The 13,633-nt window shown below is 37.3% G+C and overlaps 2 protein-coding genes across 2 annotated transcripts in view; one reads left to right on the top strand and one right to left on the bottom strand.

The window, feature by feature from the left end:
- The window catches only part of ATP1B1 (ATPase Na+/K+ transporting subunit beta 1), a 23,683-nt gene extending 22,588 nt beyond the window's left edge, over positions 1-1,095 (top strand). Inside the window, exon 6 of the mRNA XM_015816001.2 lies at positions 329-1,095. Coding sequence (XP_015671487.1) covers positions 329-595 — 267 coding nt within the window. The 3' untranslated portion in view covers positions 596-1,095. The remainder of the gene's footprint in view (positions 1-328) is intronic.
- An 809-nt stretch (positions 1,096-1,904) lies between these two features.
- Positions 1,905-13,633, bottom strand: part of NME7 (NME/NM23 family member 7) — a gene marked incomplete in the record, with an annotated part of 63,207 nt that continues 51,478 nt past the window's right edge. Inside the window, 1 exon segment of the mRNA XM_015815990.1 lies at positions 1,905-2,004. Within this exon segment, the coding sequence (XP_015671476.1) occupies positions 1,972-2,004 (33 nt within the window).

Below are 13,633 nucleotides of genomic sequence, written 5' to 3'. Positions count from 1 at the left end.
TAATGGCACAAAAAGTTATCCACATGTTAGTTTCAGGTAGACATTCACTTTGTTATGTGGGTATATGTTTCTTACTTTTTTGCATCATTTATGTTATTGTAATGTGTGAAAAGGATGTAAAATTTTAGTGATTCAGACACTCTATCATGGAACCTTATTTTAAGGCAATTAAGGTTGATGGAGACATGACTATTTTAATTATCTGAACTCACTTAAAAGGGTACTGGAAAATGCATAATTGGATGTCTACTCAGTTAGAGAACAGCTCAAGTTGGACCACAGGTCAGGAAAGATGCTTTTTTAAAATACGTTTCATTTATTTCTTTAGAAAGAAGAGGATTTGGACAAAATTGGCCCTGTGGAATACTATGGTATTGCTGGCTATGGTGGCTTTCCTCTACAATACTACCCATATTATGGCAGGATCATTCAGAAGAAATACCTTCAACCCCTTATAGCAGTACAGTTCACCAACCTGACTACTGGTACCGGGCTGCGTATTGAGTGCAAGGCCTACGGTCAAAATATTTACTACAGTGACAAAGATCGTTTCCAGGGACGTTTTGATATGAAAATTGAGATAAAAAGCAGCTGATCATAAGCAGAGTTTGTTTCTTCTTTTTTCCTCTTAGCCATTTAAAAAGTATAAAAAGAGACAAAACTACTAGTCTTGAACAAAACTCATACATATGGGACCTACACATAATCTATATGCTTTACACTAGCTTTCTGCATTTAAATAGATTAGAATGTAAACCTAAAAGTGTAGCAATAGTGACAGATATTTATTCTATTGTAAAGGATGAAAAACAGAATTGAGCCTTGGGATATGCCCATTTCTACTGTAAATTATGATTCCATAACTGACTTGTAGTAAGCAGTGTTTCTGCCCCCTAAGTATTGCTGCCATGTGAATTTTATTTAGTGTATAGTACTTTAGGTGCATTATTCTGGTCATTTTTCAAGCCATGTATTATTGTACTGTTTTCTACTTTCTGTGAGCATAGATTTGCTGCACAAGGTGTAAATACTCAGTGGGATTAAAACTGGCACAGTACTTTTTTCATTTTTTAAAGATTTTTTTAAACTTTTTTTTTCATATACAACTCAAGGCAGCAAACATACCTAATATTCCTTGCTCCTATTTTCCCCACAAGAGCATCCCTATGAGATGAATTGGGTTGAGAGAGTGACTAGCCCAAATCACCCTTCCAGTTTTTCATGCCTAAATGGGACTAGAACTCACAGCTCCCTGATTTCTAGATCACCTTAACTACATCCAACCGGCTCTTTTGTTTTGAAAAGGTAAAGGCCCAACTGTGATTATTCAATAGCACTCCATGAAGCTTCCCCCAACTTCTATTCCTCAGTAGTTACTAAATTAAATGTGGTGGCAGGGAAAAAAATACTTTAACTTTGAAAGTAATGGAGAGTAAGTGATTATGTACTGTGCTTTGTAGCAACTGGTGTCTTTTTCTTTCTCTTTCATCTTACCATGTTTTAAAATTGTGTGTGACATCTATGTCAGCCTATCAATTTCATTAGTGAGAGGAATAATTATTTTGCTTTGTATATTATCTTCTTTTCCTGTGAGAAGCATCACATGCTGTGGTGCTGTCTTTATTGAATGTTTTAACCATTTTCATGGTGGAAGAATTTTATATTTATGCAGTTGTACAATTTTTTTCTGCAAGAAAAAGGTGTAATGTATAAAAATAAACCAAAGCCACATGTCTAAAAATAAATCTTTATTTTGAACTTTGAGAAGCAATGCAGTTATCCCATCAATTGGTGTTAAGTGTTGTCTAAAGTGCAAAACTCTATGTTCTAATATATGTAATAGCTAGGAGTTCAGTGCTCTTGTGGGCCTTGTATTTCATTCAGGTTAAACACTGGACAATAAATGAATAAACATACATTTCCCATTCTGCAGTTTGTTTTTTCTAAGCAGTTTTACTCCACAATGTTCTGTTAGCTGTCTAGGATACTGAAAAAGTATTGCACCTGCAAAAGAAACCAAAACAACGTAATTGTAGAATATGTGACACACTGACAGAATCATATTTTGGTTCTAGCAAGCTGCCACTCTGTCCATCTTTTTCTAAGTTTGCTTGGGGAAAAAATGAACAGGAAGGATTGGCTGAAACCCATCACAAGTTCTACTTGAACACTGTGGAACTTAAGGTTTTGATTCACAACAGTCCGGGAGAAACAGATTATTTTTAAAAAGTTTATTGTATGGGATGGATTCACATTTCCTACTAAGCTGCACATGTGCATGGTGCTGTATGCCAGAGCCACATCAGAATTTTTAACAGACATAGAGGACTTTTTGGCGGCAAACACATTGTTAATGCACATGATTATGGGCAAAATCCCTACTTGTCCAATTGTCCCAGACTTCTCAAGGCTGCCTCAACACTATATGAGAATGGAGCAAGAACCACAGCAACTGCTCATGTTCTTGTATTCTCTGCACATTGCACCCATGGTTAAATAGCAGGTAAGGACAGGATGCTCTATTACATGAAATCAGAAAATAACACATTTCCCCCAATGTATTATTTTTCATAGTTCTGCTATCCAACTGCTATGTTGCACTGCCACATGAAAGACTACATCAAGGATGAGAACTGCATAAATCATGCAAAAATAGAGCCATCAAAAAGATCATTGAAGAGATTGTAGAGGAGGGCCTGACTTGTCATGGAGAATCCTTAACTGGCAATAAAAGACAAAGTGCATCAAGGCAGAGATCCAATTTGCAAATCTCCGAATAGAAGCCACTTTGTTTGGAGAATAGTTGCTTTCTTTCCAGGATGATGGCCATGATTTTCATGAATATCCAAACCATGGAAATAGTGCTGTAGTGATGTAGCAAAATGTAGGCCATACCAAAGACAGACTGAGTTGAAATGACAATACAATTTCTTAAAAATGTAATTATTTTGTGCAAAACAGAAAAGGTAACTACAGTTAGGCATAATAACAGAGCCTGAGGGCTGAAGTGATAACCAAAAAGATAACTTTAAAACACAATAATTAGAAGTATATAGCAGCTACAGAGTTAATAACCTTGTTGAGGAAGAACAAGGACTAATAAGGGTTAGGGCAGTAACAATTTAACTGGATGTCACAAGTTCAAATGCTCCTTAAGGAAGCATTTTCTTTTTCTCTAGGAAGGAGAGAAAACACAGTGCAATTCCAAAATAGCTGCCAAACTCATTCACAATTAAGAAGAGGACCAAGGCTAACAACACATATTCAAATACTAGCAAGAGATGACAGGTAATAGAATTCATATCCTGAATAAAAACGAAAGAAGAGTATTTGTTCTGTTTTGTCCTATTGCATACGGACAGCTTCCCTGGAATTAGCATCTACTATTTCTTCAGAGAAGTTGAAAAAAAAGGTCTGATTAAAGTATCAATTCTACCAAGAAAAGAAGTTGGTGAAATAGGTAAATAAGCTATCAGACACCTACATAAAAAACAAGTTTTTCCCTAATTTCCCTAATCAAGGGATATCTCGATAGTGTACTTGAGTANTCGAGGACTAAACCGGCCGTAAGTCGAGGACTACCCAACCGGTCGTAAGTTGAGGACTTTCCCTGCCCAGGAGCGCCGCGCATGCGTGGTTCCGCCCCCTGTGCAGGCCGAGGCGTAGCTGGCAAGCAGCAGAGACGGAGCAGGCCGACCACCAGCTGGCCCAGCCCAAGGGAGGTAAGGCACCTGCCGGAAAAGGGGGGAAAATGGCGGACAAAAAAAATGGCGGACAGCCTTGCTTGGCGACCCCCATGAAATGGTCGATTGACCCCAAAGGGGGTCCCGACCCACAGGTTGAGAACCACTGCTATAAGGTATCCTGGTTAGGAATGGGAATGGGGGGAAGCATAAAGGGCTTGATCGAGAGGAGGAGGAAGACATTTCCCAGCCTTGCTGAAACAGACAAAGTTACTATACATTCTCCTATGATGCAAAGAGTTCTTTTGTCAAGGAGTTCTATTGACCAAATCACTATAGGGAGCATCATCTACTTCTGGGACATTGTGAAAGTGTAACTCATTGAACTATATAAACTTTTTTTTAGCAAGTCTCTGTTGTCTCTGGCCTACAGAGCCATTAGAAGTTCGGTGTCTCTGTTTCTTGCTGAAAGGGGAAAAGCCTGCTGCCAATGCTGGCTGGCTCTGGGTGGAACTGCAGAAGTTGGCCTGGCTGTTGGCTCTGCTCCTCTGCTCAGTTGTGGCTGTGCATGCTTCTGAACCCATTTCTCCCCCATCCCTACACTGCATTTCTGCAGGCTAGCTCTAGTCCCACATACTTTCCGAGTCCTCTTTGCCCTGGTGTCTTTTGTTTTGCTCAGCTCTCACTTGCAACGTTTGCTTGCAGCATTGTCCTTTTCCTTCTCTAACACAATGTTGCTTCCAAATACTTGCTTTTGTACGTGAAGCATAGGTTTGGTCCAGCTAATTCTAATTCGGCTGCTTCCAAGTCCCAGAGGAAAAATAAAGAAAAAGGAAATAAGGCCTTGCACTGTCTGTATAAGGTTCTTCTCCCACAGATAGACATGAATTTGCCAGAACATGAAAGACAGACTGGCAGACTCTAAATGCATTTTGTGAAGTAAGATAGCAATAGCACTTATATACCGCTTGAGAGTGCTTTACAGCTCGCTCTAAGAGGTTTACAGGGTCAGCATATTGCCGCCAATAATCTGGGTCCCCATTTTACAGACCTTGAAAGGATGGAAGACTGAGTCAACCTTGAGCTGGTGAGAATCAAATTGCTTGGCAGTTGGCAGAATTAGCCTGCAATACTGCATTACAACCACTGCGCCCCACAGCTCAGAGATGGGAGGGACTAAGCTGGGGGTCACTTGGGATCAGGGTGGGTCCTTGCCTAATGACTGGTGGAATTCAGTTAACAACAGGGCTTTTTTTCTCATAGAACGCCCAGAACGGAGTTCCGGCACCTTTTTGGGATGGAATCTTGTAGGGTAGGCAAGGCGGGTTGTATGACGTGTGTGAGTTCCGGCACCTTTTTGTTTTTACAAAAAAAAAGCACTGGTTAACAATGGTATCGGAGTGCTGGAATTGCCATTCCTAAGTAATGCATTTATTTATTTAAAATATTTATATGGACACCCTTCTTAAGCAATTTACCATTTTTACAATGACCATAAAACTAATAAATAAAAGAATAATAAAAACAATAACAGTAAAGCATTAGAGAAAAATCCTGTGCTGTAATCATTCCCTTTGGGATGCCCCAAGCAAACTCAGCTACTTCCTTCCATACCTTCTACCCATACAATCCCAGGGCCTCAGTAAAAAACCAGGTCTTAACGGCCATCTGAAAGAGTAGAAAAGTAAGGGCCCGTCGAACTGCTAGTGCCAGAGTGTCCCACAAGAGTGACTGTGCAGTTTACAATAAAAACATAAAAGGTGATATGAAATCATAAATAAATAAAAACACAAAAAATAAAACAGAATTAAGAACAAAGTTTAAATTAAAATATTACAGATTATAAAGGCGGAGGGAGCTCCCTCACATCACCAACTGCTTTGAGGATTTCGTATCACTCTTCAACCTCCATGCTAATTGGAAGAGCCAAGTCTTAACCCCTCTTTCAAAAGGCCAGAAGTGTGGGGCCCCATCTCACTGCTGTGGAAAAGATATTCCAAAGGATGAGGGCAATGGCAGAAAAGGTTCCCTTCCTGGATCCTGTCATTCAAAATTTTTTAACAGATGGGATCCACAGCATACCCTTTCTGCCTGACCAGATAGGACAGGATGATGCAATTGGACAAGATGGTTCCACAGGTAATCTGGTCCCATGGGATGAAGGCTTTAAAGCTGATAACCAACATCTTGGATTGAACCTGGAAGCAAAATGGCATCCAATGCAGCTCACATATTACAGACAGTATATGTGCAGCTCGAGTGACACTCAAAACTGCTCACACCACTGCATTCTGCACTAGCTGTAGCTTCCAGATACTCTTCAAGGGTAGTCTCATGTAGAGTTCATGGCAATAGCCCCATAACTAGGGTGTGAATGAAAGAAAGCAGGGCTTCTCAATCCAGGAAAGGTATAACTAGTGCAGAACAGCTGGATATTTGTACTTTCAGACTTGCAAGACTGATGTCAGTCTTCCTAGATAGAAAAAGACTGGATGAGCTAATTCTACATTACTGTAAGGTTACATTAACAGAAACCTATATGTATGAAATTACAAATCTCCCGCTGTCTCTTTTTTACAATCTGATAAGTTAGGGAGGATCCTTTCTGATTTTCTTTCTTTTGCAGCTGGGGGCTCATCCCGCTTCTTCTGACTGTTCCCTAGGTAGCAACTTCCAAAGACATTCCCTTATACTATTACAAGGAGACTGCCAAAACAATAGTATTTTATAATCTTGAGAGGTGAAACAAGACCAGTTGTCTCAATCTTCTAATCAAGAAATCACATGTCATCATATTTGGTAGCTGCTAATTGGGAGCAGTCTTGTAATACAGATTTCATTCTATGCAGGATGACTGTACCTGTTTACATATCTTAATGCCAGGTGTGAACAACCAGATTCATACTTAAAGAATTCAATTAGCTTTTTATTGTTCAAGTTCTCAGACTGATGGTTTGCACCTGTATAAGCATAGATAAGTTTCAACAGCATTTAGGGGGGTAAGACTTTGTCCTCTTGTGCCCACATAGGGATTCCAGATTAACTCCCTGTTTGACTCCTCTTCCTGGCTTGGGCAGTCTCTCTCCAATATTTACTTGCTCCTATAGATTATGAAATATCCTTTGTAAATCTGATTGTCATCAGAAGAATAGACTTCTAATATATACTCCAATATATTTGGAAGTCATCAAATTGAGATTAAAGCAATTACACTCGATTTTAAAATACACACAGCTTTCTCTTTTAAAAAATACTGTATGCTATCTTGAGTTTTATACAAATAGAAAAGCAGGATATATATTTGACAATAAATAAAAATAGCCTTTCAACAGCTATTTGCACTGGCTAAGGAGCTTTTTTTTTTTGAGTTCCCCAAATCATATCAATAACAATTATTAAAAACCTTCTCCCACCATTTTGAAAAAAAATATAATATACAAAAAAGATCATGAAGAATTAGATGGGCCAAACCAAGCTCACAATAAATCTCAGTGTTACTGTTTATACAGAAACAATTGAGTCTATAATGAGCTTAATTCATTTGATGGGTCATCCTCTTCCTGAAAAAACAGGTTTGTAGAAGTTCTCCAGCTACTACTAGATCAGCAAGTAGAAACCATGGAAAAAGGCAAGGCCTTTGCTTAGCCTACTGTAACATACCAGTTGTGCACCTATGTGGATTGAGAACCCTTGGTAACCCTAGTATATGTTTTTATCATCATGCAGACTACATGTAACTGCCTTTAAACCAACTCAGAAAATGATATGAGGATTGATACTCAAATTAAATAGCAATTTTGCTGCATTGACACCCATATACATGTCTAGGGAATGAAATTCTTTAAAGCTCTCTTTACAAGAAATCAGAAGGACATGGACCCAAAGGCAAGTGTTTCATGAAGTGAAATACCTTACTTACCTATATCTTAATTATTGAACTAGGATGGTTGTGAATACTACTTCTTTAGACAAGTGTTTCAATTTTTCTATAACTTGATTAATAATGCTGCTACAGAGATTTTATGATGGCTAAGCTGGACTGGATTCCACTGGCATTTGGGTAAGGAGATTGTTGATTGTTTTAATCTTGTATTGTAAATTGCTTAGAATCTTGGTGCCATATAAATATGAAATCTGTAGTATGAGCCCTAAGATAAGCTTGTAAATTGAACTTAACTCTTAGTGACATACCTATGTTGCTCTCTTGGCAGTAATACAAACATATTTTAAAAAAATTATTCAATTCTCCAGTCTAGTCTAGTCTGCAAGCCCTCAGATTACTTGCTAGATCCAAGATGCAGCCTCTTTCATCTTGCTTAGCTACGGTCAACTAGGTTCTGATAGAAACAAAGAAAATGTTTCTGCAATTTGGGGGAAAGGAAGAGCCTCAGTATATGGAGCGCAAAGTGGGGAGACCCACGCCATATACATTAGCAAATGCTGAATTAATCACGGGAATGTGACATTTAAAGTACGTCTAATTCATGTTTTAATCTCTTGTACGCAAACAAGGATTTTACTTATTTTTAGTTCCTACTACCAAAATTAGAAATTATGATAAAGCATATGAAATAGCTGCACAAGCAATCATCATCGCAGTTGAATTGGCTGTTTTTACATTTTTCTAAAAAATCAAATGTATTTTTTTTTCCTACTTGAACTGTACAAAGCAGTTCACAATATCATATCAAAATCAATATAAAACAAGATTGCCCTGTAATCACAACAACACAAATAGAAGAGCAAAAAACAAATGCCCTAGTGCAGGGGTAGGCAACCTCGGCTCTTTTATGACTCATGGACTTCAACTCCCAGAATTCCTGAGTCAGCTATGCTGACTCAGGAATTCTGGGAGCTGAAGTCCATGAGTCATAAAAGAGCCGAGGTTGCCTACCCCTGCCCTAGTGAAATAGAAATCACAGAAGCAATTAGTGAAATCAACAGAATGGGGAAAAGTTTAATAGTAGGGATACTGAAAAGGAGAGTTGGTCTGACACTGCCTTCATCAACCCCCAAAGCATTTTCTCTTCTCTCTGAACATTATAATAAAGCATCGGAGATAGAATTATACCGCTCAGTTTTAGCCCTTGGTGAAAGGCTATACTGCAACATCACCAGATGACTGGGAAGTACAATGGCCTTTGTTATTAATCATTTAAAGGCCTCTGAAAGGGGAAATGTGGTACGAAGGAAGAGCCCATGACAAGACCAGGCATTGCTTCACTTCACATGATTGATTCTCTTGTTTTACTAATAAAAATGCACTGCTGAGGAAAGAAGAGTACATTCCAAATTGCTTAAAGACTCGGTTGCATACTTGCTCAGAAGTTAATATGTAACAGCACCCCTTCAGCTGCAATCCTAGACCCACTTACCTGGGCACAAGCCTCACTGAATTCAGTGGAGCTTACATCTGAACAGACACAGTACAGCACTAAAAGACCTTTGTTCAGGATATGACATAATGGAATGTTAGGCAAAGAAAGTGTAGGCTTTCAGCCAGCTGAAACTTTGTAGAGTTAATCATTTGCACACTTTTATTATCTTCATATAAAAGGAAATTGCAGGAAACGAAAATGATTTCAGTATTTCTTTTGATGTAGTTGAACTCATTTTACGTTAGAGTTTAGAATCATCTTAAAATTATGCCCAACAAAAGTTATGATTCTAGTTTAATCTGAAAAAGTCCTGCTGCCTATCTAATTGATACACAGGGAGGGCTAGATCAAGTATAATGCAAAAAGGGAAGACTTTTGCTTCCTCGGTGCCCCCCCCCCAGTAATCTGAACCCCTTCCCCTTCAAATCTGTTCAAAATTAGAAGTGCTGCTGAGATAGCTCATTATGGAATGTGATTTTCCCCTACTGAAAAGTTGTTCCAACTTTCTTCTGAAAGCTGCTTTTGAAATCCCCTTCAGTTTTACAAGCGGTTGCCATTTTCTATGCAAGGCTGCTGTGAAAGAAAAGCTAGCCTTACAACGCTTTGATTTACATGAAAAATTTGTACAATTTTTGGATTCAAACTATAATTTTAATTTAATCATGAGTTTGAAAGGCTTTTTCCAAAAGATTTACCATTCCACTTTGCAAGCGAGACCACACAGAATCAAATCACTTCAGTATTTTGGGTTCAGTTCCCTGCTTTCTATTGTAGTTCTTATGTATAGTGACTTAGAAGTTTGCCCTGCAGATTTCAACCAAAGTAATCTTCACATATATATGTAGAGCAGGCATGAGGAACTTAACTTTTTTTCTTAACAGTAAAACAAGTGCCAATACTATACTAATGAAAGAATTTACGTAAGATGCCCCTCCACAGTAAATACTGAAACGTAATGTCTCATCACTTTTCCAAAAGAACGTAAAGGACTACAGATACCTGACTGGCTGATATTTTTCTAACAAAGCTCCTTATTCTTCCATAAACATTACAATTCCTAGAGTCCCATATCTAGGGTTCAGAAGGGTTAAGCAGTTCTAAAGCTCACTTATGTATACCAAAACCTCTTTGGAGAAGGATCATGTTGTATTTTTTGTTCATGTTTGTTGGGAGCCACATGGAGAGCACTATTATTAAAACAGCAAGAGGTTGCCACAGATCTCTCCCTTCTGACACCTGCATCCTAGTAGAGTCCTGATGTTACCTAGTTGGGTAATGAAACATCTTCAAGCAAATAATCAAGCTCAGAGAGCACCACAAGGAACGGAGAGCATGATTGGAAAACACCTTGAAATGGAGAGCCACAAGGGAAACACCAAATTGTGACAGGAAGCCAATTAGCTTTCCTGCATTGGTAGAGGCATTGGGAAAGGCAACTTTTGGCAAGGGCCTAGAAAATCCTTGATGCATTTTTTTGCTAATAAATCTGAATCTAAACCAGCTTCAATATTTTTCAAGATATCTCTATACTAGAATAATATATCTGTAAATCCCATTGAGGTAAGGTTATATCTGAAATTGACAAAAAAAAAACCCCAGCTTTATTTTTTTTTAAAAAAAATATTCTGCCAAAAGAGTTTATTTATTTAATTGATTTCTTTAGTTGCCCATATCAACAAGTGATTGCGCATCATAAAGTTGATCCACTAAATATGCAAACTTAAAAATGTTTACTAAAAAGTAAAGAAACAAAGCCAAAGCACTGTCAAAACACTGGAAAACTCTAAAGTTATAAAAATTATTACCGGTAAGTGTTTTCTTTTTAACACATGCATGCCTGAGAAGCTAAATGCTTTTCTACTATTGCAAAAAAAATCATTATTTTCATAGTAATAATTATGTTTTGGTATTTGTGCCTTTCAGCACATTTCTATTTGTGTATACCCTCTAATCTTCCTGCTTCTGTTCATCCTTAACCCTCTGAGAGACTCTAACGCTAAATTCATTGACTCCTTATCTTATTTTGAATTATTGTGATGACAATAACTTAATGTACTTGATACTTCAGACTGTGCTTCAGCCATGATTCAGCTGGGCAACTGATGTTGTCTTGGACCAAGTTGTATTTAGCATTAATTCTGAGAAAGTATGTACAAAAATTGTTGCCACCATATCAAAGTAACCATACAATATTAATGATATCTACTTTCTTTCCTAGAAGCATAAAGTCATACTATCATACAATTAGAAATGGTCATTTAGCGCATTGAACCCAAGCCCGTGCTCTGTGTAGGAATCTAAATTAAAATTTCTGCAAGAGAAGGCTGTGTAGTCATTAACCACAGAATGTGAGTATATAATATCTCTGGGCTACTGGTACTACTATCAAGGTCCTCTTGCTAATGGTACTTCTTTTTCCTTATATTCAATTAGAATCTACTTTCCTATAGTTTTAGAATTCTTACTCTGTCGGCTACAACATCCCCTGGGAAGCTGCAAAGAAATCTGAGAGGGATTTTAAATTATTCTCTGTACTGGCAGGCAGAACATCCAACTGCTTTTATAGGCCCAGGTGATTATTTTTTTTCTCTAAGAACCACATTTCACATCAGAATTAAAATTAAAAGGATAATCATTTCTCTATAGCACAAGTTTACTTATCTAAAAAATAATACTAAACCTTGGAATATACTTACATTACTACCTCTTTTGGATATTCCAATTTTTAATTCATAGTCATTTCTGGAATCAACATTGTCAAAGTGCATGACTTTCAAGTGAAAATGTTATTCAAAAGATATTAAGATGCATATTAACTACTGTCTTTGATTCAGGAAACTAAAGATGATCTAAAAATACATGTGACATTACTGTAATGATACTAAAAAAAGAAATAGAATAGCAATTCAACTTTTATGAATGAAAATGGTTTAATAATGAGAAAGCCATTAGCATTTTAATTCCTACTCCTATTTTCCAGCTCAAATAAGTCATGGGAGAGTTATTTATTAACTTCACTCAGCTAAATGAAATCATTTTCACAAGGAAAAAGCCAAGAGTTCAGGGTCAGACTATAATGAAGGCTTTGCTGATGATCAATATGCATGTGTCCAAACTGTGTGTGTATAATACAGAATATATGTACATGCATAATCATAATTTTGAGGTATACTTTCTTTCTTATACTTTCTTTTTGTCAAAGCACTCACCATGTTTCCATACTGTATTTTAACTGAGTTGCAAGACTGATCCAGAATAATGTTCAAAGCAATCCTCCTGAACCTAGAACTACTTTGCTTAACTACAAAATCCAGTCCAAATTTTCAGACCACAGTCCTCCACTTAACAGAATAACAGAGTTGGAAGGGACCTTGGAGGTCTTCTAGTCCAACCCCTGCTCAAGCAGGAAACCTTATACATCACTACTTATTCTCTATATTCATTTCACCAGACCCATCCATGTATCTTAATTTATTTTGAACCTGACTACCCAGAGTGTTTCACTTTCACTAACTTCCACTGAGAAAAGCTGAACGTTACTAAGGGCCACGTTAAACCACTACCTGATATCGTATGTGCTGTGAAAAATCTGTAACCTCCAATTTGCTTTCTTGCCATTTGAATTATTAGCAATTATGGTAGTCCATAAAGAAATTCAACACATTTAAAGAAGTTAACCCTAAATGTCCAATGCCAAACCTATTCATTTAATCACCTCTTAAATCAATAATAGTACAAAACAGCTATGGTTTCTCTATTCTGGTTAAAAGAAAAAACACTCACTTCCATCTGCCTCCTCTTTATTACTGAGAATAGTACAAGCTTGCCTAATCAGCAATTAGACAAACTTGACTTTCTAATGCGTAATGACAAACTGGAAGATAATAGCAAGTACCACAATATATTTTAACTATGCAGGACCAATTCTGAAGTGCCTGTATTTAACACGAGCCACATTTTTGTGACATTTGCCTGAAGTCACAAGCAAGGGGTAAGCTTTACATATTTATTTCAGCAAAGAATCTCAAATAATGAATTTCAATCATCAAGAAATCTGAAGAGTATTCAGTACTTCAATTATATATACATTTCTGCAACACTGATAAGTCATCTATTGCCAGTGTTGGATGAGGTGCAATTGTGAGATGAGAAGTACCGTATGTAATATGTAAAGCACTTTTTTCAGGTTAGCTGAGTAAGGCAACACTATATCAAGCTTACAATATTAAAGCAAAATGCAAATTAAAGAATCAGAAAGCTTGAAAAAACCAGCGCTACCATGCTAATCACATTAGAAATTATGGTAGCATAGCAAGTCATGACATTTCCCCTGGGGATTAATTATCCAGAAAAACCAGGTGCCAGATAGATAATAAAAACCGGGGACATCTGTCCTATTTAGGTAAGACAATAATTCTATGGCATCAATCCTACAATATCAGCAAAAGTAAATTGGTTTTAAGTTGTAGTTAATGTAGCAATATTGTTATGTACATACATGTGTACCTTTTGAATTAAGCAACATTATGCAAAGTGCAACAAAAAAACCCAGTAAAAAGAGAAAGATTTATA

The sequence above is a fragment of the Protobothrops mucrosquamatus genome, unplaced genomic scaffold (genome assembly GCF_001527695.2).
Source record: "Protobothrops mucrosquamatus isolate PMUCROS unplaced genomic scaffold, P.Mucros_1.0 scaffold_107, whole genome shotgun sequence".
NCBI classification, from domain to species: domain Eukaryota; kingdom Metazoa; phylum Chordata; class Lepidosauria; order Squamata; family Viperidae; genus Protobothrops; species Protobothrops mucrosquamatus.
This window is presented reverse-complemented; position numbering and strand designations above follow the sequence as displayed.